Source organism: Lissotriton helveticus, chromosome 1_1 (assembly GCF_964261635.1).
Source record: "Lissotriton helveticus chromosome 1_1, aLisHel1.1, whole genome shotgun sequence".
Taxonomy (NCBI): domain Eukaryota; kingdom Metazoa; phylum Chordata; class Amphibia; order Caudata; family Salamandridae; genus Lissotriton; species Lissotriton helveticus.
Genome location: NC_136057.1, coordinates 1,630,416,187 through 1,630,442,693, shown reverse-complemented (window position 1 = coordinate 1,630,442,693; position 26,507 = coordinate 1,630,416,187). Strand labels below are relative to the sequence as shown.

Here is a 26,507-nt window from a genome sequence, read left to right as displayed (position 1 = left end):
CCTGGAACTTGTTCCTACCAACACTGACAACAAAGAAAAATGCTTGTGCTTCAGGAGAAGGCTAAAAATACTGATCTTCATTACGGCAAAATAAATAATCCTTAAGCTGTCACCTGCAACTGGTCTTTTAAACCCACAAGCCTGTCAAACACCTAGGATAGATCAAACCACTTGTACCTCCATCAACTATGTGAGCAGAGAGAGCTTTATCGCTCATTCTAAGGGTCTTCCTTCATAATTCACAAAGATCCCTCTAATCCCCATGAGAGATCAGGAAACCCTCAAATCCACATGAGGTGTCTTTGATAATACCACCCTTTCCAAGGGCCTGGTTGCAAAGTGGCTACTGGTAATCAATCACCCATAAGCAGAGGCTTCCTACTGGAAAGTACAGGAAGAAATATGAAAAGATAATAATTAAAAATTATTAAAAAACAATAATTTCATGAAAAATATGCATTTGAACTAAATAAATATTTATTCTCACTCTAGAAATAGTAAAATAAAATGTTAAGCACATTAACACTTCAAAATACATGTATTTTGATTAATTTAAATATGTTAATTTAATGTATAAATATTATTTTTAAATTGTCACATAAAACCACTCCACTAGCAATTTTTATTTATATTGCGTACATTTAAATAAAAGTTATGTTTAATGTAAAATATTTTTTTATTTAAGTTTAGTAAGTTAATTTGTTATTTTTTTTAATAAGTTACATTAATTTTTAAAATAATAAAATATTCAATTATTCATTGTACATACTTTTAAAGACTAAAAATATATAAATTTAAATAGAAATAATGTAAATTTAAACTTAAACTGGGTGCTATATTAGGTCCCTGCCACCATTATTGTCTGTGGGAGTGGCTATGTGTGGTAGTGGACTTACTCCAATGCTGCTCTGGAGTACATCTACTACTTCTTGCCACCGTTAGGGCTGTATTAACTTTAGAAACGTAGGGGCCCATTTACAAGCCCATAGCGTCATCGGTGCATCACTTTTAATATGGGAAAAAAGTGACGCAATGGCAGCACAAGGGGCTTGTAAATAATACCCATAGTTTGTGAATAACAATGTTCTTGCACTTGTGTAGGGGAATGTTTGTATTAGCATGCCCCCCAACACCGATTTAACCCTCCATGAACAAATTCCATTTAGTTGTAGCTAATCCCTATTTTCCAGGCACTTACCTTTGTCCCTCCCACATTAACTTTTTTTTCTTTTTTTGCACTTTTTATATAGCACAAATGTGGCCCAAGGGCATTAAGACGCTTTAAATGAGCACCAGATTACATTACACTTTTTTTGTTCTGTCTTTTTAGTCACAAGGAGTTTAACTGATTCGCCCAGAATCACAGGATTTTGAGCCAAGGCCAGGACACAGCCCTGGTTCTCTAGTTCCAAAGACAGGAGATCTGCCTGTTAGGGCACATCTGCTCCCCATTTCCTACAAAAATGTATGCATATTCCTCAAATGGGACAGAATAGAAAAAAATACCATACCTGGGCCAACCGGCCGCTGCCTCTTCTCTGTTCTCTTCTTCCTGCCTCCGCTGGCTGCAGGAAGCACCCGGGCTCCCAGGCTCCCCATAACATGCAATGCAGCGTTGTAATTGGCCTGAGCACCGAACCACGGCACTCAGACGGGGACTATGAGGTTTTGTGTAGTCCTCACCAGGCTTTGTAATGCAGCCTGGTGGGGAAGATGCAAAGTGGGCAGGACTGTTTGGCCAGCCTGGGAGGACCGGCCAAGCAATCATGCGCACGTAACTAGTGCAAACCACTCGTCTCCCTGCTCTGGCCAGCCCCGCCCCACAAGCCACTCACTTCAATAGGAAAAATAAAATGCTAATAAAAATACGTTATTATCATTTTATTTTTTGTATTGAAGTCAGTGGGGCGACGCTCCTCCGACTTAGTGGAGGAACCGCCACTGGTATTTTGTAGTACATCAGTAGAAATACTTTATGTACTGTGGGCCCGATTCACAAAAGTAATCTGAGACAAAATCCTAACTTTACGACTTTCGGTATTCACAAAAGGCATTTAGGAGTAGTAAAGTTAGGAATCCTAACTTTACTACTTCTAAATGCATTTTGTGAATCTCTAAAGTAGGAAAGTTAGGATTTTATCTCAGTTTAGGAGTAGTAAAGTTAAGAATCTTAACTTTACTACTCCTAAATGCGTTTTGTGAATACCTAAAGTCGAAAAGTTAGGATTTTGTATCAGTTTAGGAGTAGTAAATTAAGGAATCTTAACTTTACTACTCCTAAAAGCCTTTTGTAAATACCAAAATTCGTAAAGTTAGGATTTTGTCTTAGATTACTTTTGTGAATCGGGCCCTGTATGACAAAATGATGTTTGTAAATGGAAGATTGTCGCAAATGATGTAATAATCTTAGTCGCCACTGGGTGTAACCATAAAATCACAAAAAAGGCCAGAAAACTGTTTGTTAACTGAACCTCACAAAAGCTTCTGACGAGACTAACTTCCACTCCATTCTGAAAACACAGAGCAGTCCTTTCTGTCCACTGCTGAGTTTTTACCATTGACAATAGTGTAAAAATGCCTGGTGAACCATTGATATTCACAATTAGTCATGACTGACTAGTGGAAAATCAGCGTCGGGAATAATATATGGATTTTTACAGGACATGTTATTATGGAGAATACTTTATAGTTACATAAGGAACAATTATCATAGTCAGTAATAAAAAGATTCATACAGAATTCTTTTTCTACACGGAAACCTACAGGAGAAGGTCTGTTACGTAGAAAATGCATTTCTAAGCTGTTCTGGGAATCATTTGTGCACCCATGTTTGCCTGCTCAGTGCCTGACGTCTTCTGCACGCCAAGCTCTAACTCACCCTGAGGATCCGGTTAAAGTCCTGTTTGTCCACACGCAGGAAGTGACAGTTGTCCTCGCGCAGGATGATGGTGGCTGCCCTCGGGGCATCGTTCACCAGAGCTAGCTGTCCGAAGTCGTCACCCTCATGCAGAGTTGTCACCAGCCCCTGCAAAGAAACACAAGAGGTGTAAAAAAAATAACTGTTTATCGCCATTTATAGCAAGCATTTGAAAGTTTACAAAATGGCAGCCTTTTCGCAGATTTGTCTGGAGGTTGCAGAGTAGCAAATAGTTTTAACCCCTTTCTAAAAGGATCATTTGTTATAGCTGTATCAGCATTTCTCTGCTGTCCATCACTGCTGTTAGAACAAGAGCAGTCAGTTGCCCGACCAAATAACTTTTTTTCTGCATCTTGTTGGTATAGAGTAGTGATACTCAAAGTATGGACCCGGGCCACTTGCAGCCCTCCTGAGCTTCACATGCCTGTTGAACAACAGCACTGGTCTGCTGTAATTTCTCGAGCGAGCACGAACATTCAGAAGATGTTAAATAAAGGTTTATTCACACTCAAATGAATAGAAAAGATTCAAATAAATTGTCCTGCAACAGTGACTTCAGCAACACATTTACTTTTAAGATATTTAGCATTAAATGTGTACTAAATATGATAAAAGCCTCTCCAAATTTCAAAAGTGTATTTTATTAACATGCAAAGGTGATTCACTTTAGTACATTAGATTAAATCAGTGCATTAGTTAGCATTTTTTCCCCATTCATGCCTCCTCCCACCCTGACAACAATGGCAATAGTAAACTAAGAGCCAAGTTGGTAAATCATCAGGGTCATGTAGACCCCCCCGGGTGGCCTATTTTGTTGTTATACAGGGATACAATTATAGTTTATTAAATCAAACACAGGAGAAGGTTTTGTAGAGAGCACACCCAGAATTTGAGTATTTTAAGTTGCTCTTATATGTAATAATTAAGAAAAAAGGCAAAGTAAAATAAAACAATTGCCTAGGTTCACACAATTTGGTCAAGTGGGGAAGCCGCTTTTGAGTTCAAAATATTTTATTGCATTTTCAGAATAAGTGACAAAAATAGAAAATACAGAAAAATTATTCATGACCAAAAATACCTAATCAGAATATGAAAAAATTACAACAAGAACAATGAAGTACAATAGGTATAGATGTATAAATATTCATTTAAAGGAGAGGAGATAAATAAAAAAAGGGAAGGAAGGGAAGGGGCCATGTATATTTACTATGTCATCTATTAGAAAACAGAGTTACTTTTATCATATGAGTATAATGATGGAAAAACGATATAACAAGTACAAAATATACATTCATGAAGACAAATATATATCTATAGGTAACCAAAAAGATTGAAAAAAGTTAGAGTTATGATTAATCTCATTTAGGGATAACTGAGCTCCTCTTCTTGTAAAAATGACCCATGACCACCAAGCATGAACTGATAATGACGAAATATCTTTCCAGCAAAAAGTGATTGGTTTTAAAGCAGCTGATATTAGAAAATTAAACAGTTTACCTTCTAACTCAGTTAGGTTATGCAAAAGATCCAAAGATTTACATATTGACAGCTTATAAGAAATATCATCATTGATATTCAATATATTTTGTATAATATACCAAACATCAGACCAAAATGTAAAAATTAAAGGGCAATCAAAAAGCATATGTTGTAACGAACCAGGATGTAGTTTACAATGCCAACATGTTTGAGATTGTAGCAGTTTAGCACGAAATAAACGTACTGGGGTCCATAAACAATTGAATAAAATATAAGAATTAGTTTGGTGAAGCGAAACAGGTAGCCAGCCTGAAATACTATTAAGCCAAATAATTTTCCAAGTATCATCAGATAAAGAAAGTGAAAGTTCAGAATTCCAAAATACTGAAATTATATTTTAATTGTTTCCTATAGAATTAGATAATTTTTTATATAAAATAGAAACAGTATGTGATGACGTAGAGACAGTTTGAATATAAACTACTAAATCTGCTTTAACATTAGACGGAATACCATGAGGGAATGAATCTAAAACTGAATTACATAAAAACTCAAATTTAATAAAGTCAGAATTAGGTAAACTAAATTTCATTTGTAAAGCTTCAAAGGAAATGAAAGGATTGTTACAATAGATATATTTAAGATAAAAGATACCAGCCTTAATCCAAGAATTCCAGAAATTAACATTTCTATTCAATTTAAAAACATTACTATATCATAATGACAAGTCTTCAGTATAGACCATAGGAGATCGAAAATTTGAATCCAGATCATAAAAAAATAGTTTTGAGGATTTAATAATAACCGATTGTTGTAAAACTGTGGATTTGTTAGACATTGTTAGCAGGGTGGGCAATGGAAAAGGGTTCACAAGAGATTGCTCTATATGAAGCCAAGTAGGAGGATTATTTAAAGAGGAAGGATTAAACCATATAGAACTTTGTTTCAATATAAATGCTTTATGATCTAGAAAAAAGTCAGGCAAGCCAAATCCAGCAGTACACTTAGGTATTTTTAGTTTTTTATAACCAATACGAGGTGATTTATTGTTCCAGAGAAATTTGGAGAGAAGTCTATCAATATCTTTATAAAATTTTACTGGAAATTGGGTAGGTATCATAGCAAGGGTATAACATTTTTTAGGAGCAATAGTCATTTTAATGGAATCCATTCTACCCCAGCAAGAGAGATGAAGTGAAGACTATTTAGATGTTTTATCTTTAATATAATTTAAGATAACGTTACTATTTAATGTTAATGTTGCTTTTATGGAGACGAAAACAAAATACCAAGATATTTTAATGTGCCTTTTTGCCAAATAATATCAGTCATAGGTAACATATCATGAGTACAGAAGATTTTAAAGGGGAAAAATTCAGTTTTATTAATATTAAGTTTGTAAGCAGAAACCATGGAATATTTTGTAATCATTTCTAATAAGGAGGAAATTGAGAAGATAGGATCACTAATAAATAACAGGACATCATCAGCATGAGCCAAGGTTTTGATAGTAACATTCTTCATCGTAATACCTTTAATAGTATCACATTTTCTTATATGAGTAAGGAAAGGTTCAATTCCAATTATAAATAAAAGTGGAGAAAGGGGACTCTAAAAAGGGAAAACTGACTTGATACTTGGCCATTGATAAATAAACGAGCAGTGGGAGCAAAATATAGGGCAGAAATCATACGAATAAATGAGGGACCAAAATTAAATGATAATAAGGTCTGAAATAAAAATTGCCAATGGATTTTATCAAAGGCTTTCTCTGCATCTAAAGCCAACATTTCTGAGGGTAAAATTAAAGTGGAACTCTGTTGAATAATATGTAATAAGGTTCTTGTATTGTTTGTAGAGTATCTATTCTTTATAAAACCTGATTGATCTGGGTAAATAACAGAATCTAGTACAGGGGGCCAATCTAGAAGCAAGTATTTTAGCATATAATTTACAGTCTTGATTAATTAAAGATATAGGATGATAATTTGTAACAAGAGTGGGGTCTTTATCCGGTTTGGGGAGTACAATAATTAAAGCATCAGTAAAAGAACCTGAGATAGTTCCTGAAGAACCAAACAAAGTAAAAAGTTGAAATAAATAAGGCAAAAGTTGGGATTGGAACTCTTTATAAAACTCAGCTGGTACACCGTCGGGGCCAGGAGACTTATTTTTTTGAAGAGACTTTATGGCTGCTAAAAGTTCATCTGTAGTAATGGGAAATCTAGCCCCAGCCTATCTGATTGTGAAATTTTGGGCAAATCACAAGTAGTTAAGAAGGAGTCAAGTAAGGAGGCATCATGAAAATCTGGCTTGTTATATAGAGTAGAGTAAAAGTCTAGAAATTCTTTAACAATATCATTGTGAGATAGTGCAATTTTGCCATTAGGGCCATGAAATTGAAGTAATCTGCGTCTTATCTTTTGTATACGTAAATATTTAGCTAAAAGTTCCCCAGAGCTATTGGCATTAAAATGAAATTTAGCTTTAGAATTCGAGAGTTGGACCCCAGCTCTTTAACTAAGGATTGAATTAAATTCATATTGAAGCTTTTGTAGTTTGACTCTGAATTGAGGATCATTGGACGTAATAAAAAGTCTTTCAAATTTCGCAATTAGTTTTTCTAAATTCCTGATGTGCACATTGAATTTTTTATTTTTGTAGGCCATAATAGAAATAGTTACATCCCTAATATCGGCTTTACAGGGGTCCCATCTATTGACCATAGAGGTGGAATCTTCAGAGTTGAGTAAAAAATAATCTTGAATGGCATTTAAGATTTTTGACTTATTATGTTCATTAAGAACAATTCCAGTATTCATATGCCATCTAGTTTGTTTTGTAAAAGTGGAGGTTAGATTCAGAACAAAAGAATACAAGGCATGATCTGATACGTCAATATTACCAATCTTGCGATTAGTTACAGATTGGATTAGTTGTGAGGAAATTAAAAAATAATCAATCCTAGAATGTGAATAATGTGGGTTGGAGAAGAATGTAAAACATGTTTCTTTAGGGAAATGAAAACCCCAAATGTCAATTAAATTGGTGGTATGAATGAATGATTTAAAAGCATGAAAAACCTTAGGAGGGCGAAACTTAGTACTAGATAGTCTATCTAATAATGGGAAAGCAATAACATTAAAATCGCCTCCAACAATTAAAGGAACTTTACCCAACTTTAGGACCTCGTGCTAATATTAGACCAAAAAACAGGGTCATCTGTAGTAGGACCATAAACATTAAGTAAAAATATGACTGAATTATGAACTTTAATTTTAACTTTTATATATCTTCCATCCGCTTATGAAGTCTTACTTAAAACTTGACAATGTAATTTTTTTGCAAAGAAAATAGCTACACCATTTTTCTTACCATTAGCAGGCGACGAAACAATAGTATCCACCCACTTTTTTTTCCATATAATTTAAGATGTTGTCATCTATATGAGTCTCTTGAACAAAACAGATATTTGCCTTACAACTACCTAAGTAATCTAAAATGTTTGTGTGTTTAACTGGATGACGTAATCATTTAACATTTAGTGAAATGACTTTAATGTTGTGAACATTAGCCATAATGAAGAGATATAAAAAATCAAGAAGAGGAGAAGAATAGAAAAATAATAAAAGAAAACAGTAACTCCAGAATTAGTAAAAAGACAGGAAGAAATTAAAACAAGGAGAAAACAACAAACATAGTACATAAATATCAAGAACGAAACGCACATACGCTCTACAAGCATGATCGGAACCGTTGGAGCCCTATGTAATAATAAACCATTAGTATGTCAGCACACATGCAGTTAGCTGCAATCAAGTATTTGTCATGAGTATCCATGGAATGCTGTGACTATTGATCCAAAAACTTACGCAAATCATCAGGACAATGAAAAGATTTTGAAAGATTGTCTTTCCAGATACACATTGCTGAAGGGTCAAATAGACCATATTTGAACCCAAGACTTCAAGTTGAGGACAAAGAGCAGTGAATTCTTTGCAAGTTGAAACTGTTTCCTTAGCAAAATCTTGATGAATGAAAATGTTATTCCCATTGACCATCAAGGAAGGAATTTCTCGCGCTGCTTTTCTAATCAAAACCAGATGGTGATGTCGGAGAACTTTGACATCATTTGACGGGTTTTAGTATGTTGCGGATTGCGATGTGTAGGAATCCTGTGGGCCTTATCAATCTCAAATTTTTCTGGAAATTTAATTTGTAGAAGGCCAGGAATCAGATTTTCCAAATACAATCTGCAGTTGTTACCCTCAACATCTTCTGGCAAATTAAAAATGCATAAGTTGTATTGTCTGTTGCGATTTTCCATATCTAGAAGCCGTGTATGGGGAAGCCGCTTTTGATCCCAAGTTTTCCGCTTTCCCCTACACCCACTTTACCCTGTTCCCCGCAAAGACTCTCTCCCACCCAACTGGCATCAATAAGGCCCTCAGGCATACCACAGACCATACTTTGTGGCCCCTGGGGCAATAGTTGCGAGTACCTATGCCCATGGTATAGAGATACCGGGCAGGCATGATCACATCCCCTCCAGGTCATTACGGACACTGTTACCAGTCCGAGAACTTCAGGTAATAATCTAATGCATTCTATGTTTTCGTAGCGGCAAGAGTGGGGTGGCCACTCTATATGAGACATACCATGGGGTACAAAAGGATTTCCTCATGCAGACCACATTCTATTCTATTCTGTGAGTCTCAGAGTGCATAGCTACCCTGAGGCCACCCAGCGCTAGAACAATCTCAATATCCACAGCTCACCGGAAGAGCTATGTGCAGAAAAGACTGGGCATTACAGAAAAGAAGTTCGTTGGGAAGCGGGCGCAGTGCGAGGGGGAAGGTGTCCCAGAGTTCCACATAATCAATAACTCTTGGCAATACTCTTTTGGCTACTATGCGAGAGACAGCAATGGGTTTATTCTGAACCCAGCTCCATGACCATATGGAAAGATAGCAAAGCCATTCACTTTCTGATTGCCATACAGAATGGTGTGACTCAGTGAAAAACATGCTCATTGCTTCTGATTGGCTGGCCAGAAGATACCACTGGATGTACACTATTCCTAAGACATTAGCCTGCATTTTGAAAAAGCACACTTTTCAGTTAGACTTCCCTCTTACAGAAAAGGGTAGACTCGGTTAAATGGTCCAGTATGGATTGCTCGTATCTTTATGAGACTGTTGTAACCACTAGTATTTCCACTGGCACTATCACATAATATCTAATATCTAAAGCATTGGGAGTTTGAAAAATGCTGAAGATGTTATTGTTTCTTTCTTGATGTTTCTCCTACAGGAGTATATAAACTTGTTAGGTGAGGCCATGTACTGATATCACTAGGGCTCCTTAGTGTAATAATCAGTTGTGCATATCTGCACATAGGGGTTCTGACATTCATGAGCAATGCCACACCTCAGTCTTCTTTTGAAAAAGAAGTGGCCCCCAGCCCACTTCAGTGTGGTCCTGAACATCATTCCAGGACCACAGGTAAACGGGAAAGCCATACATTTTCTGATTTGACACACCATTACAAATTGATCAGTGTATCAGTGCCCCTGAATACCTGGTCAGGATGCCACACTGAAATCTTGTTTTCATTCCATGAATTTGCAAAAACCTGATGCTTGTTTCTGGCCTTTATCTATTGGGAAACGTTAATTGGGTTGGCTGCCTCATATATTGAAGTAGGGGACCCAGGCGTTGATTTTTTGATCTCCTGAGTGTAGGGATAGCAGATGTGCAAAGGGATTCTGACCTTCAAAGGCTCACCCTTAATAAGTCTGCTAACATACATGCCTCTCACACAACTTTGTGCACCTTCTGTCATGCACACGGAGTCCCTACTTTTCATGCTACCTCACCAAATTAATACTGCCATGCCCTAACCAGATGTCTTCCAAAAGGGTTTTTTGCTCCAATCAAAATACAGATGCAATACTGTAGCTAACGGATCACTCCATCTTCTTCAAAGCAAATATTTGTTATGGCCTTAGAAGCATCTTAATACAAATGTTTTGTCTGAAAGCTATCAAACAGGACTTCCAGCTTACATAGATCATCGCCCTCTACTGGTCGTACTTAACTTCACGTCTGAAGCTAATGTCCAACACAACTGTCGAAAGTACACCCACTGGAAATTCCTAAGGAACAATCTCTAATTAATTTAAAGAAATCTCTTAAAGACTCAATATTGTAAACTTAAACTGCTATTTCTGTTGCCAAGTCTTTAAGTACCCAATCTTATCAGCACCAAGTGATTGTATCTAGGGTATAAATTCCACTTAAAAATATCATAAAATAAATAATACTAAAGAATCAACAGACTGTTAACAGGATCTAACTTCATTAAAGACATTAATTCTGCCCTTTCTAAATTTATGTGGGGTTATGGTAAGATAAGAAGATCACTTCGCTTAATGTCGTTACCTCAGGACAGAGGCGGACTAGCTATTCCTAACCTAGAATTATATCTTTGGGCAACATTAATACAATCTATGGATCCCCTGCTTACGGATAAAAAAATTACTACCACATTGCCCCCAGATTTATATATTCCTTCAATCTATGAACTAGGGCTTGGTGATAAGTGCAAGGGGCTATTTTTAAGACAGGTAGAGCCTTCGTATTTAAAAAAAATTAAACTGAAGACAGTGGTAGATGCAAGAGCTGTATGGAAATCTGTCTCTAAACAATTATCTATACCCACTTTTACAAAATATACCCCTCTGTGGCATAGTAAGATTATATCCTCCTCTCTAAATGATGCTACATCGCAGAGATGGAAACGCCTTGGTATCAGTATAGTTGGAGACATTCTAGGACATAATACTCCTATATCTTTTGAATCTTTTCAAGAAAAATATTCCATCCCCACTTATGACTTTCTTAAATATTTTCAAATATTGTCAAGTATCCGCAACGTTATACCAAATATAGTACTAGACAACTTGCCACTTTTTGAAGTCATAGGTAAGAAAACTACGAGAATAGGGGCCCTCTATCAGATGTTGATGGATAAAATCCCTGACGATCTAGAGCGAACCGAACAATCCTGGGCTTTAAAATTAGCAAACCCTAATGTCGATATCGATCTTTCAATTGCTCTGTCAGCAAAATATTTTATAGCTTCTAACTTAAAAGCACAACACTATAGAGTTATATACAATCTATACTATACACCGGCGAAATTATTTGCCTGGGGCCTTCGGGCCGACGATAACTGCCCAAGATGTAAACAACCATCTGCCAATCTTCTACATATGTTTTCAGAATGCTCCAAATTATCAGGCTTAAAGACCATGATATTAGAGTTCTGGGCCCAGGTCTTTGGACATCAGATAAAAGACTCATTAACTATGTATATATTAGGCCATGATGACTCACTTGGCCATAACAGTGAGGAACAAGCGATAGTTTTTTTGGGGTATGCCGTATTTCGTATCATTTTGGCGGCTCGCTGGAAAGACCCGGAACCCCCTACGTTTCGTATGTGGTTAAGCCGATTCCTTTCAATTTATAAACAAGAAATCGCAATATATGCTACTAGAGGTAGAAAAGTAAGAGCAATAGGAGCACAGATATGGGATCCCATCTCTAGATGGTATACGAATGAGCTGCACTATTCAGATTCTGCCAATGTATAATTAAGTTTGATTCCTTAGTATGTTGTTACCATCCTATTTGAAATTGTATATATTTTCTATGAATGTTATATCACTTCTTGTTTGTAATTAAGCCATGATATCAATTGCTATATTTATATTTTGTGTTTTTTTTTCTTTCTGAATCTGTACTACAAATGAATTTGCCAATAAAAAAAAAAAAAAAAAATGAATCAACAGACTAATCTACAAGAAAATAAAAAGAATGTCTTACAGTGTACATATATCAGATCATGTACAACAGTCAAAAGAATAGTTATATGGCAAATCATGATAATAACTGCCTGGTTGAAAGGTAGATTTCTTCAGTTATCACAACGCTAAGAACAAGCCAAATTCCCGGCACTAAAATTTAAAGTAGACCTTTCCATATCTTAACAGCAGAGGCAAGCAGACAACGTGGTTCTCGGAACACGATTTGTAAGCTCATCTGGCTGTGTTGTTACAAAAAAAGATACTGTCTAATATAATAACACATTGAGGGATGGATTTACTAAGATTCAACGTTGTGCTTATGTCACAAAAGTGGCTTAAAAGAATGCTAAATCCTACTTATTTCCAGTGTAATCGCTGGTTTACGCTGGAAACACACAGCACTGCATTGCACTGCTTTGCATTACTTAGCGCCAAGGAGGCGTACCATGGGTGGTGCATGGGCATTCCCATGCAACCATCTTACGTTTCTGATGCTAAACCCTATTTACTTTAAAAAGTAGACAACGTTTAGCATCAGCAAATAGCACCGATTTCAGATACACACTATGAAGGAGAAATACTTTTATTTCTCCTTCCTTTTCCAACTTTACCTGTGTTCTGTACTGTACAGCACACATACAAAGTGGGAAAAGGTTTAAAGTTAGTCTAAGCATAGTATTGTGTACAAACCCTATGCTACACTCACTGAGACATCTTTGCATTATGGTGCAAAGGTGTGTCCATGGCTCACAGCTGCACAATTCTGCGCCGGTGTTAGGGAGATGAGAGAATGCCATATATCTGTAAATAAGGTGCTCTTTTGCTCTCTCCTTCTCACGCAGCGCAGCATTTGCAGCTGCTGCACGGTGCTGTGTGAGAAACTGGTCAATCTGGCCCTTAATACTTGCAGTTGTCATCCTAGTGCGTCAACCTCACAATTATGTTTCCAATCGTTTTCTTAACTAGTGTGTCACTGTTAGAGATGTTTAATATGTATGACTTCCTGTAAGTCATCCCATATATCCTTTTTTTAGTTTCTTTCTTTACCAATCCATCCGCTTTCTTTATTATTTTCTTAACTTACCTTGCCATGGGTAACCACATTTACCGAACCCTTCCAGATGATGTACCAAGATGTGCCTTTGTCTCCTTGACTGAACACTGCAAGTAGAGAAAAGATACACATATATTTTGGATTATTAAACTCCAGTTCACACTGCATAACACCGCCTGACAGCATATTTTTGTGAACCACCTCATGTTATTACTTTTAACCCAATCGAAGAACACTGTAGTAAAAACAAGCATTGGCAATGTCAATAGACCTGGCTTTAATGTACTGGAGACTGAACTCTCATAGGCATGCTGCTCAACTTGCACAGACACATGGGCCGAATCATGTGTACTGGGAATATGAGCAAGAACCAGGAAAGAGCATCTGCCTGATCTGGCATGTGGACCATGGGGACAAGAAATGGAGCATCTTAAAGTGCAGATAGGGATGAGAACTGAGATACCCAGCTCAAGTACTAGCAAGTGGCTAGTGCACCGTGAAAAGTGTTTTAAACAAGACCCATTTATTCAATTGCTGCCCCTAGAGGAAAGACAAGTGGGGATTAATAGAAGTGGCTAAGGTAAATTAAGCAACAGATGTGGCAGGTGCGTTTTGCTCAACATGAAGGTGAGTGACAAAACATATAGGGCCCGATTCACAGGACTAACTTAAGACAAAATCCTAAACTTACTACCATTTGGTATTCACATAGGTGGAGTTTGAATAATTGATCCTTAATGTATGTCCTGAAAATATTGTGTAGGAAAGTGCCACTTTTTGACATGGTCACCACCACTTTTTGCCTGGTATCTGATGCAAGTTTGACATAAGTGCACTGGGATCCTGCTATCCAGGTCCCCAGTGAAAGACCTCTTTCCCTAAAACTGTACAATGTTATCACAATTGGCAATACCTTTAGCACCGTACGTCCCTAGTAAACGGTACCCCTGATACCTAGGGCAGGGAGGCTAAAAAGGGTCCCTAAGGGCTGCAGCATGTATTTTGTCACCCTAAGGCCCCCTTAGCACCACTATGCAAACTGTCATTTCAGGCTGTGTCCCAAAATGAAGAGTAAAGTGAAAACACAACATGGCATACCTCCTGTGTACCATGCCTGCAGACACTGCATGCAGTATAGGTAGGTCACCCCTACAGCAGGCCTTACAGCCCTAAGACAGGGTGCACTATACTACATCCCAAACCTCATTCTACTACTTTGATCTCCAAAATAACCCTTTCTAGAATCTTCCCTCCTCTATCCCTCTTTGGATCACCCCAAAACTCCTCTTACTACTATGATCTCCCAATAAACTCTTTCTAGAGTCTTCCTTCTTCTATCCCCCATTATCCTTTTCAATCCAACTAATACACTCACATGTCTACCGCTCATATTAACTCAAATTTCACTATACTAATCTACCACAAATCCTTTTTGGGTTTCGGAGAAGCGTGTTACACACTGAAAAGCGCCTCAGCACCTTGTGAGGGGTAGTAAGCGCTATATAAATAAAGTTACAATACAATATAGTTTAAACGTCTGTACTGCATCTACTGGTTTCTCAGAGAATACATGTGCTGCGTACCAGATGATTTTAGCATTGTACTAGATGTCTCAAAGGGACAGGATGTATTTGAAAACCTTGTGGTGCTGGTGCAGAGTAATTCACAGGTGAGATTGATCTTTAAAGCATCTTTACTCTGTCCCAGCCATACCATTTTCTCCTAGGTACTGATAAGATTCTGATTCCCTATGAAGAAGGTCGCCCCTGCACAGTGGAGAGATTGGCACCTCCTTCCCACTTTGAACCTGCCACAATATCTCTAGTCATGTTCAGATCTGAGGGCCCTGAAGGCTCGTACTTTAATCATTTGAGCTCCTTACAATCCTTTTATGATTTTCCAATTTTATCTCCAAGCGTGCAGAGTTTATCAGACGATTTACTGCACACAGTAGCTATTTTATGTCTCTGAAGTCCTTGTGTATAATTGGATTGTTCCCTCTTTCATTGCACCTGAGCTTTCCCTTGTCAAAGAATATGGAGTTATTTAAACTCAAATTTAGGAAAAGAAAGTGATAGAAAGTAGAAAGGACAGCCTTTTCCCAGGTCAGGCATTGTATAGCATTTGCACCATGGTATCTGGTGCAATGAAGGAAAGAAAAGTCAAATCTCTGGATGCAGTGTGCATTCCGACCTGTCCACCCCAGTCTCCGGCAGGAAAGACAAGCAGATATCAGCCTCGATCTCATACAATGGAATAGAGCCTTGTGGCATTGGAATAGGGCCGATAGAATGAAAGGGGCCAGAGTGGCATCAGTTTCAGAGGGATGTATGACATTACAACGCATGCATTTACCACGCATGCTTTTACATCGCAGTTTTTACAACGCATACCATTACAACGCATAGTGCTTTGGAGTGCTGGATAGTGAATAGTTTAATTTACTATTCCAACTCCAGTCCCCGTGGAAGTAAGGAAGGTGTTGGATAGTAAATTAAATCTATTCCCTATCCTAGAGCGCCCCCCAGCGCAATGCGTTGTAATGGTTTGCGTTGTAAACGTTGCGATGTAAAAGCACTGCGTGGTAAAAGTTGCGTTGTAAAGGATGTTTCCCGTTTCAGAGAATTTAAGAGGCCAGTTGGCATCAACCTCAGCTCACAAAATGGATGAAGTTAGGGCGGCATAAATCTCACACCAATTTAGCATCAGTCTCAAGCCTATTGAGTGAAAAAGATCACAATGGCATCAGACTTCAGAATGTATAGAATGAAAGAGGTGTCATTTGTTTCTGGTTCTCAAGAATGGTAGAGTTCAGGATAGCAGCAGTCTCTGGCTCTCTATTATTAAAGAGTCTAGGCTGGTATCAGTCGGAATGAGTCTTGGGCAGTCCAGAATGCACGATCCCAGGATGGCAATTTTTCCATTATTTAAAGAATAAAGGACACGACCAGAACGGCCTCATAATCCAAAGAATGTAAAAGACATTGATGCATCAGTCTTAAGTGCATAGAATAGAAGATTCCAGTATAGAAAAGACCAAGTGGCATTGGCCTCAGGATGAGTAGAAAGAAAGAGATATGGGTGACAGCAGTGTCAGTAAATATTTGTAAAATTTACAATGTGGCTCTTGTACTGTAAAGTTTATTGATCCTTGACATAAGCCATTGCAGACAGCTGCACTGTTAAGCCACAAGTAAAAAATGTAATTCCCAAAAAAAGATTTGTCAGAGGGGGAACCAAAGCCCTTGCCTACTTTGTAATCTGTGGTCGTCTATGATAGAATATATGTGCCTCCAAGCTTTGACTCAGTAATGGCAAACAACCAATTTAGGTTTATTGGCTCTGAAAAATGCTCCATACAATAAATAATTAAGATTTTCATAATAAATAGCTCACACTTAGTGTATCTGACATAACATTTCCCAATCAGACTTACAGTTTTGATTATTGGCCTTTCACCATAATCAACTAAGGCCTGCTTTATTGGGTATAATCTGTGCAATACAAGCATTTTGTTTTCAGGGGACGCCCACACCTTGTGCCCAATGTGACAGCTGTATAGTTGGGAGGAGGAGCAGTGATGACAAGTGCCACAGTTCTATAGTACAAAATAGCCACTAGACCCCATTTACTATCCGAGGGATTAAGACATGGAGTAGCCGAACATGGTGACACAGTGTCATTATCATTTATTTGCCTTTAATGAAAAGTAAACCAGTTACACACATAACCATTTCGTATATAGGGACATACTAAAAGGATTATTGGGGATGATGCTTGAATTGTAGCACAAATGCTAAGTGAGTGACACTGTCTTCTTCTGGGGCAAGGGCATTCTCACACCAAGAACATTTTGGAAGAAATGGGAGCAAATAGTACCTTTTAAGGTACGTTTGTCCTTAATTTGCAAATAATCCGTAGGTTCTGGTAGAGAGCTTATTAAATATTTAAGTCCTTTCATGGTTTGTCAAGCCAATGAAACCTCATGCTCCCTAGAAATTTAACCAATTTACTTTCAAATATGCCATGTGTGCATCTACGTAAAAATGATCTCCATTGTGCCATGGCCAGTATTTTATCATGGGTTCCTCCGATATGCAATGGAGGACCCCTTAAACCAGGAATTACATACAGTATGTCAGTGCCAGAATTTTATATATCTCATAATAAGAGTAGTAGGCACATTCACCACATACCCTCCATGAAAGTATAAACAGGAACAAAAGATGCGGTGTTGGTGCAGATAGTGTCTACTTGGATGTCTACCTTGGACTTAGAATCCGCTATAATACTCAACATATTGGATGAAGAAGACTGACCTGCATTATGTGGCCTGTCTCATCATCTGCTTCCTCACCCCCCTAATATTATCAGGGCAGATGCTACCTCATTCTGAGGGAATTCTTAATAAAAAAAAAACTGAACAAGGGTGGGATCCAGATGAAGAAAAATACCTTGATGTAAACCTTGAGGAATTCCCTTTATTAAAGGTACCTTAGGTATAGTTAAAATAAACATTAAGTAACAATGGGTACAATCAGCAACTGTAAAATTCCATATACTAGTAATTGTACATTGAAAATCATGAGTAAGTTAAAAAGAAGGCAAAATATGTATATAATAGAAGAGAACATCTGTTTTGTCTATAGATTTAGCACAGACATCTTTTTTTGTCAGTGTGTTACTTCCTTGAGGAGTTATAACTGTGTATGCTTCCTAAAGCCTATGCTTTCAATGAACAGGTCATATCTGAGTGTCCCAGCAATGCTCTTTGCCTGCACCTGTAAACAATCTTGAAGTATTTGTAGTTGCCTACAGTGATTGTTGCAATTGGATTCTGTCCATTCAGTATGCCATATTTTTTTGCTTGTTCGATCACCAGGTATTGGACTTTTTACTGTAGGTAAGCTTCACTAAATGCGTCTTGCCCACTTTAATCACATGGCAAAGAGTCTATGCGTGTTTACTGCCAGTGTCAGCATTTTAAGATAAGCCTGCTGCAAAGCAGCAAAGGTAAGGTGTACTTGCCTGATTACACATGAACATGTGTGCGGGCTGCACGAGGGAGAGCGTTGAACACAGCCCGGTAACTGCGCACAGATAGCCTGGTGCAGTGTGGACTCTGCAGGATTAGATATTGACCGGGGGTTGGCCGTATATTGTTAGTGTACAATAATAGGGAAAGTCTCTGTGATTTACTGTTTTGTCTGTAATAACACCAGCCGCGGTCCGTGCAGGTAACAGCGATGGGGCTGGATGGAGGGGGATTCCAAAAGACGATGACAGGGGGGGGTGTTATATATTTATTTAATTTTCCCTCTGCGTTGTCTCTCAAAATCCCCTACCTGCCCCCACCTGCTCCCACCGTCCCATCACTGTTACCTGCACGGACTGCGGATGAATGACACTTTATTACACACATAGGGAGAAGACTGCCTAGGAGTGCGGTTTCCCTTCCCTTTGGCCATAGAGACCAGTGAGGTATTGAATTGGGATGTAACCTTGGTGTCAAAATCATATCTGCAAGATCCACAATGATATCTGTACACCTTATGGGTCATCAAGAATTGTCATATTTCTCTGAATCAGCTCAGGATCAGAGCCCAGGCTTTTTTGTCATGCTGCTGTGTCCATTTTATTGCATTTCTATCCAACAGCAGGAATAAAGGACTTCCCACACAAAGGGAGTAATTAATAGTGCTTCACTTAGCTCCTGGGGAAGGGGTAGGGCAGAATGATCTGTATCAATCAATCAGCTGTCACACTGTACCAAAGTCCACTGAACAAAGGAGGGAACCCAGACCTCTGGGGCCAACGCGGGAGGGGGGGCTTCCCTTGGAAAATCTAGTGAGCAAGGACGTGGCAGTGATGTCAGCAAAGGGCGTAACTGAGACCCCGCAGAGGAGATGGGACTAGTGACTCCTGGATGATGCCATTTTGAAGTACCCCAGCATGCTGAGCTGGAGAGTTGGGACTGGGGTGGAGAGGTGCTGTGGCACTCTAGGATTATGTGTATGGCTTCTGGAAACCTCCTCTCCTTTAAAACCCTTGAATTAGGAGGAAACTCTCTCTTGCCTGGTGATTTCTCTGCTCTTTGCTGCTGGATCCTGGCTCCACCAGAGAGAACTGACAGGAGGAACCCCCTGATGCCAAGAAAGGATTAAGGACGCTGCCCAGTTGACTCCAGGACTAGTGGGTCTTCTCAAAGGCCAGTGAAGCTGGCCCCCTTACACTCCCTGAGGAGCAGTAGGGGGAAAGCTCGGGACTTCTGCACCCAGCAACCAAGACGAGCAACAAGGCTGGAGAAGTGAGCCAGGAGAACCAGCTCAGTGAAGACTGCACTGCTTTGAAAGTGAGGAGATCTGTTGCAACTGCAACTGCACCTAGTAGCTAGAGCTGGCCACCAGGAGTAAAATGAGCCTAAGATAGCGAGAATCAGCCCAACAGGCCCAGGTAGTAGCATTTTTAAGTTTGGCGACCCTTGACCTTTTGGCTGGCAAAGCACATGTGACTCACTGTTGTTTAATAATTTACGCTCTGGGGAAGTTTCCTCAGGTAGGGGGCCCTCCTTAAACTCTCTATCACCCAAGGCCCCCATCCCTCAGGTGTATTCATCAAGAGGGGGCAGTAACCTCATCCCGACTCCCGAATACCAAACTATGGAGAGGGATTGCCGTTGCCCTCCCCCAGTAGCGGTGGGCCTGCCCAATCCCCATGTCCTAGTCTGGGGCAGCGGATGAGAACTGCAAGAAAGAAGATCCCTGCCTGCTGGAGCAGAAAGGCAGGGAGAAAGAGGGTGATATAGAGAGAGAGAGAGATAGAGAGAGAGAGAGAGAGAGAGAGAGAGAGAGGGAAGGGGTGGGGGAGAAAGAGGGAGAGATGGAGCAGAGAGGGAGAGGGGGAGAGAGAGATGAGAAAGGGAAAGAGAGAGCGAGAGAGGGAGAGAGGGAGTTAGAGGGAGTTAGAGGGAGAGAGGGAGAGAGAGAGAGAGAGAGAGAGAGGGAAAAAAAGTTACAGGCTCCCGCCTACAAGGAGGTGCAGACTGCATGAGAGCCTCCAGGGCAGCGAAGGGTGGACCCCGTCAGCTGCCCCCAATGTTGAGGAGGCATGTGAGTGTCCAAGTGGGACTAGGCACTCCCAACCCACCAAAAAAAGGAGCAAATCAAAAGAAAAGCTTCGAGGTTCCCCCCAACACAGAGGGAGAGCCGATACTAAAATATTCACTGCTCCTGGATGGAGCACCCCATAATGCCCTGAGGGGCTTTCTCATTTAAATTTGTAATGGCTTCAGAAGGACGGGGGCATCACCAACGATTTCAGAAAGTGTTGTGTTCAGCTGTAGCAGTTACAGCAGCAGCCCTGCAGTATATTTATAAACTGACCCTGTGTCTGAGGGGTCAAGAATCCAAGACCTCCCAGGATTTGATCAAGGTTTTTGAAAATACTCCACAGGCTTGATCTAGTCGTAATTATTTGGATATAAAAATGGTTTAAAGAAGGCCATTCTTGTAATAGAGTATGCTCTAGGGGCTGAGATTATGGTTGCTGTTAATATAGTAAAACTATGATGCCCTCTAGGGGTTGCTTTTATGATTGCATTTTCAAGGTTGGAAAGTTTATTTTTTTAAAACATGTTTTGCTCATTTTAAATGCTTTGCTGAGATAATAATGTTGAAAGTGAATATTTAATACAGTATTAATTTTATTAACAGTGATAAGTGCATTTACACATAATTATTATTATTGATGATTGCATTTACCCACAATATGGTGACTTTAACATGTGGTTTTCAGCTCTGAACTTTTGACCAAGCCAATAAACTTACTTTATATGTTTATGTGACTCCTTTAGGGGTCAAAGGCGATTATGCAATGTCATCTATAGAATTTTAAAAACTTCCAATGTATACATTTTTTAATTATTGTGTAGTATTTAGTAGTGTGTGTGTAATAAATATACTTGTTTTTCTAAAGAAAAAGTACTGACTGGGCAATCATTTATTGAGTATTATTATTGTATGCCAGTGAACGGCGATTACTAGCCCACACCACCTCCCCTAAATAGGTCTTGGAAGCCTCTACCTCACTACCCTGAGAGAGTCAAGTGCAACAATGTAATGTAGTGCTTGGTTTCTAGTAATGAGAATTGTGGACATATTACTTGTGTAGAACACACAACTAATAACACAATTTCCTTATCTTATCTTATCTTATGCTGTATTTATAAAGCGCGATGACACCGGAGGTTTCCTGGCGCTGTGATTAAGATTGAGGGTGGGGGTCATGGTTTAAATGAGGTTTGAGAAGAGCCAAGTTTTTAGGCTCTTTCGGAAGCTTAGTAGGGAGCCAGAGGTTTTAATATGGACAGGGAGGGAGTTCCACAGTTTAGGTGCCAGGTAGCTAAATCTGCGGCCACCCAATTTTTTTAGTTTGACCATCGGAATGGTGAGAAGGTGGAAATGGGCAGAACGAAGGTTACAAGCCGGGCAGTGAGGGTTGAGGAGGGATTCTAAGAAAGCCGGGCCCTTGGACTGCCGGGCCTTGTATACCAGGCAGCCTATTTTAAAAGCAGCTCGCTGTTCAATAGGCAACCAGTGCAGCTTGGCCAGGAGAGGCCTGGCAGATTGCCATTTGGGGGTTTTACAGATGAGTCTGGCTGCCTGGTTCTGCACCAGCTGGAGGCGATGGAGAAGGGACTTAGGTAGCCCCCAGTAAATGGAATTGGAAAAATCCAGGCGGGAGAGGACGAGAGAGATGACGATTTGTACCAGGGATTCATGGGAAAATAAGTGGGAGATCTTACGAATTTTTCATAGCTGAAACATACTGGCAGAGATGATGGTGCCGACATGAGTTTTTAGGGAAAGGTCAATGTCAATGGTAACGCCCAGGCTCTTTACCGAATTCGAGGGGCTAGGTGGAGTACCAAGCTCGTTAGGCCAGAAGTGGGGGCCCCAATATAAAGGACTGGAACCAGGCCGGATGAGTTCCGTCTTCTCAGGGTTTAATTTAAGTTGGTTGGAGATCATCCATTGTTGGATATGCAGCATTACTGCCTGAAAGTTGGGTACAGCATCCGGGGAATCCAAGGGAAAAATGATCTGCATGTCATCAGCATAGTTGAGGACAGTGCAGTTCCAGGTGCTCAATGAATGGATCAGTGGGCGCAAATATAAATTAAACAATAGTGGGGAGAGGGAGGAGCCCTGGGGGACTCCACAGGTAGTGGAGACCTGGGTGGCGGTGAAGGGGCCTCGGTGAACTGTTTGAGCTCGGCCCAAGAGGAAGGACTTGATCCATTCCCAGGCGGGTCCCTGGATGCCTGCCTGTCCGACACGGTGGAGAAGGATGTCATGATCCACCGTGTCGAACGCGGCCGATAAATCCAGAAGGACCAGTGCCTGAGGGGACCCTCTATCGGCATTCTCCCGAAGGGTGTCCAAGACTTTTAAGATAACTGCCTCGGTGGAATGTGCTGGTCTCAAGCCAGCTTGGTTAGGTACCAGGAACCCGGAGCTCTCGATAAATGCCGAGAGGCAGGTGGTAACGTAGGCCTCCACAAGTTTAGAGATGTAAGGCAAGACGGAAATGGGCCTGTAATTGGCAGCGTTGGCGGGGTCAGCTCCTGTTTTTTTTAATAGGGGGACCAGTATGGATTCCTTGAACGCCCTGGGGACCGTGCCGGAGCTAAGGGAGGAATTCAAAAGGGGAAGGATACAATCAGGCAGAGCAGAAAAAGTTGCCCTGAGAACTTGGGGGGGGGGGGCAGCAGTCTCTAGGAGATCCGGATTTAACACGAGTGATGAGCTCGGAGAGAGTGCTGGAGGTGATTAGTGGGAACTGGGTAAAGGAACAGGGGTTAAGAGGGGGGAGGCAAGAAGGCTGAGAGGAGTGGAGAGAGGGATAGCATTCTTAATATTTACAATTTTTGGGATGAAAAAGGAATTAAGCAAGTCACAGGTTTCTTGGGTGGGAGCCTGGGTTGGTAGTACTCTATGGTCGGATGAGAAATCGTTCAGAATTTTAAAAGTTTCTTTAGATTTATCACTAGCTGTGTCGATTCTTTTCGTGATATGTGAGACCTTTGCTTTAGTGATGGTGTTTTTATATTCATTACGGGCCCTCACAAACTCAGTGCGATCCTCCTTGGAGTAACCCCGTCTCCAGTTTCGTTCCAGATGGCGTAATTTGAGTTTTTGTGCTTTCAGCTCCTCTGAGAACCAGCGATGGGAATTGCCATGTCTGGTATGAGCAAATTTAGTAAGAGGGGCGAATGTATCGCTGGCTGATGACAGCCAGGTGGTTATCCCGTCCAGCATGGAATCGATATCTGATTCAGGGAGAGTAATGGGACGGGTGTTGGTCAGGCGATCAATAAATCCCTGAGAATCATAAGAATTCCATTTACGACACAATCCCCCGGGGTGGGAGGGAGCCTTGAGTTTCCCTTTGATTGAAATAGTGACCTCGATCAAGTGGTGATCTGACCAGAGGCAGGGGGAGATGACTGGGCAAGACAGGACAAGATTGTGAGTCCATATGTGGTCCAGAATATGACCCTTGATGTGGGTAGGGGAAGAGTTGTGTTGGGACAAGTTAATGTTTGTCAAAATTTCAAAAAGGTCAGTAGCGTGGGGCCCGGCTAGGTCGTCATCAAACCAGTAGTTGAAATCGCCGAATACAGCGAGTCGGGAGTGATGGGTAAGCAGGTCAGCTACCTGCTCACTGAAGGACAGAGGGAACGATGGCATCGACTGAGGGGGGCGATAAAGAAGTACAATCGCCAAGGCGCCCCCAGAGGTTTCCAGGCTGATAACTATGTTATCTACCCCGGATAGGGTGAGCGAGGCAGAGGTGAGGAATCTGAAGTTCTTATGTATGATGGCCGCTACTCCCCCTCCAGGACGACTCAATGGGTGATTTACATTGAGGATGTAATAGTCCGGGGCGAGGGTCGCCAGGATATCCGGATGGGAGTCCGGTGTAAGCCAGGTCTCTGTTAGGAGCAAGATGTCAGGTTTATCCAGCGATGCTATACTTTCTATACACATAGTTCGGATTTGACTTTACTTGGGTACTACCTACAGATTTCAGCTTTGATAGTGTTCAGTGGGATAGCAACTGCACTAGTTAGCAATGCTCTTGCATTCAGTGGGGACAGCATCTGCACTTTAAGTAATAGTACTGTATTTTAATGGGGCTGGGTCTTCATTTTCACACAGAGTTTCTGAAGGGACAGTGAATGAAAAACGTAGTCGTACTGTTATAACTTTAACATGGTTGTGTCAGTGATGCTGTGATATGAACAATTGTTACTTACCTGTAAACAGGTGGTTCTCCAGTATTGGTGTCTTTCATAGATTCACATGCTTGAATATTCCCCGTCGTCGAAGTGGGAGTCCCACGGTAAATAAAATAGCAATAAATCCTAAATATACACATATATATATATATATATATATATATATATATATATATATATATATATATATATATATATATATATATATATATATATATATATAAACATAATACAAGAAAAGAAAGGAAATACACTGAAATCCTCTAAAAACCATTCCTACATAGGAATGCAAGGCAAAGAGAAAAAACCATTTGTAACACATTAGTGTCATTATGTTAGTCCAAACTGCAGCCAATCAGGCGCCAGCACCCTCTAGAACCTTCTCCTCAGAAGCTCAAGCCCTCAGATTTTCGTAGCACAAAGTAACTAAGAGCGCATGAGGAGAAGAGAGCCTCTGAGGGGAGGAGGGTGGGGCGCATGTGAATCTATGAAAGACACCAATACTGGAGAACCACCTGTTTACAGGTAAGTAACAATTGTTCTTCTCCAGTATTAGGGGTGTCTTTCATAGATTCACATGCTTGAATAGAATAGAAAGCAGTAACCTCCTAGAACTGAGATTGCTAAGCATATGAAGCATATATCAAGACAGTACTATAATAAAAATAATACAGTCATATAACATCAAAGCAATCACAGGAAATAAGAAGGAGGAGGGAACAGAGGCTCACCTTACTGAAAAAGATGGCGAAGCACTGCCTGCCCCACTGCGGTATCCGCTTCATTGATGGCATCCAAACAGTAATGTTTGGTGAAGGTGTGCCTGCTGGACGATGTCGCTGCACGGCAAATCTGATGAAGTGGCACACCAGCAAACAAGGCGGTGGATGAAGACATCGCCCTCGTAGAATGAGCCCTCACTGAAGACTGCAATGGTCTGCCCGCTTGTTGGTGGCAGAAGGCAATGGCTGAGGAAAGCCACCTGGCAATTGTCGGCTTGGAAACTGGATGTCCTCTGCGCAGTCGTCCGTATGCAATGAATAATTGGTCGGACTTGCTGAAAAAAGCAGTTCTTGCAATATAAAATTTAAGACATCGCTTGATGTCTAACGAATGTAGGCGCTGCTCCGCCGGAGATTTAGGGTCCGGAAAGAAAGTCTTAAGGAACACAGGCTCATTCAAATGAAAATCCGTAGGCACTTTAGGTAAGAAGGAAGGGTTGGTACGCAGTGCCACTCCGTTTGGTTTGAACTGGAGATAAGGAGGCTTGACAAAAAAAGCGTGAAGGTCGCTCACGCGACGAGATGAGGTCAAAGCCAGAAGAAGTGCCACCTTCCAGGTGATGAATTTTATATCGGCCTTATGGATAGGCTCAAATGGTGACTTCATAAGTTGAGCTAATACCACATTGAGCTGCCAAGCTGGCGGAGGGCGACGCACAGGTGGAAACTTGCGGAAAAGCCCTTTGAAAAATTGACGTATAACTCGTGATGAACAGAGGGATGAAGAGCCATCATGTCGGAAACAAGATATAGCAGCTAAGAAAACTCTCAGTGTAGCATGAGAAAGTCCTGACTGAGCGAGGCTCAAAAAGAATGGAAGGAGCTGTTCAGGAGTGGAATGGATGGGATGTATATTGGCTGAAACGCACCAATGACAGAACCGCTTCCATTTAAGTTTGTAAGTCTTAATGGTAGACGGAGCTCTGGCTTGAGCTAGAATGTCTCTGCACTCCTGGGATATGTTCAAGTCCGCGAACTCAAGGTACTCAGGTTCCATGCCCACAATTGAAGCGTTGAGGGATCTGGATGACACACTAGGCCCTTGTCTATAGTTAGGAGGTCTGGACGAGGACGTAGAGGAATGGGCTCGCACTGGGAC

The 26,507-nt window shown here is 40.4% G+C and overlaps 1 protein-coding gene across 2 annotated transcripts in view; it reads right to left on the bottom strand.

The window, feature by feature from the left end:
- The window catches only part of RAPGEF3 (Rap guanine nucleotide exchange factor 3), a 1,135,646-nt gene that overhangs the window by 538,413 nt on the left and 570,726 nt on the right, over positions 1-26,507 (bottom strand). For both annotated transcript variants that reach the window (XM_078688545.1, XM_078688554.1), the window contains exons 9-10: positions 13,355-13,431; positions 2,879-3,025 (exon numbers count right to left, since the gene is read on the bottom strand). In XM_078688545.1, the coding sequence (XP_078544671.1) occupies positions 2,879-3,025; positions 13,355-13,431 (224 nt within the window). The remainder of the gene's footprint in view (positions 1-2,878; positions 3,026-13,354; positions 13,432-26,507) is intronic.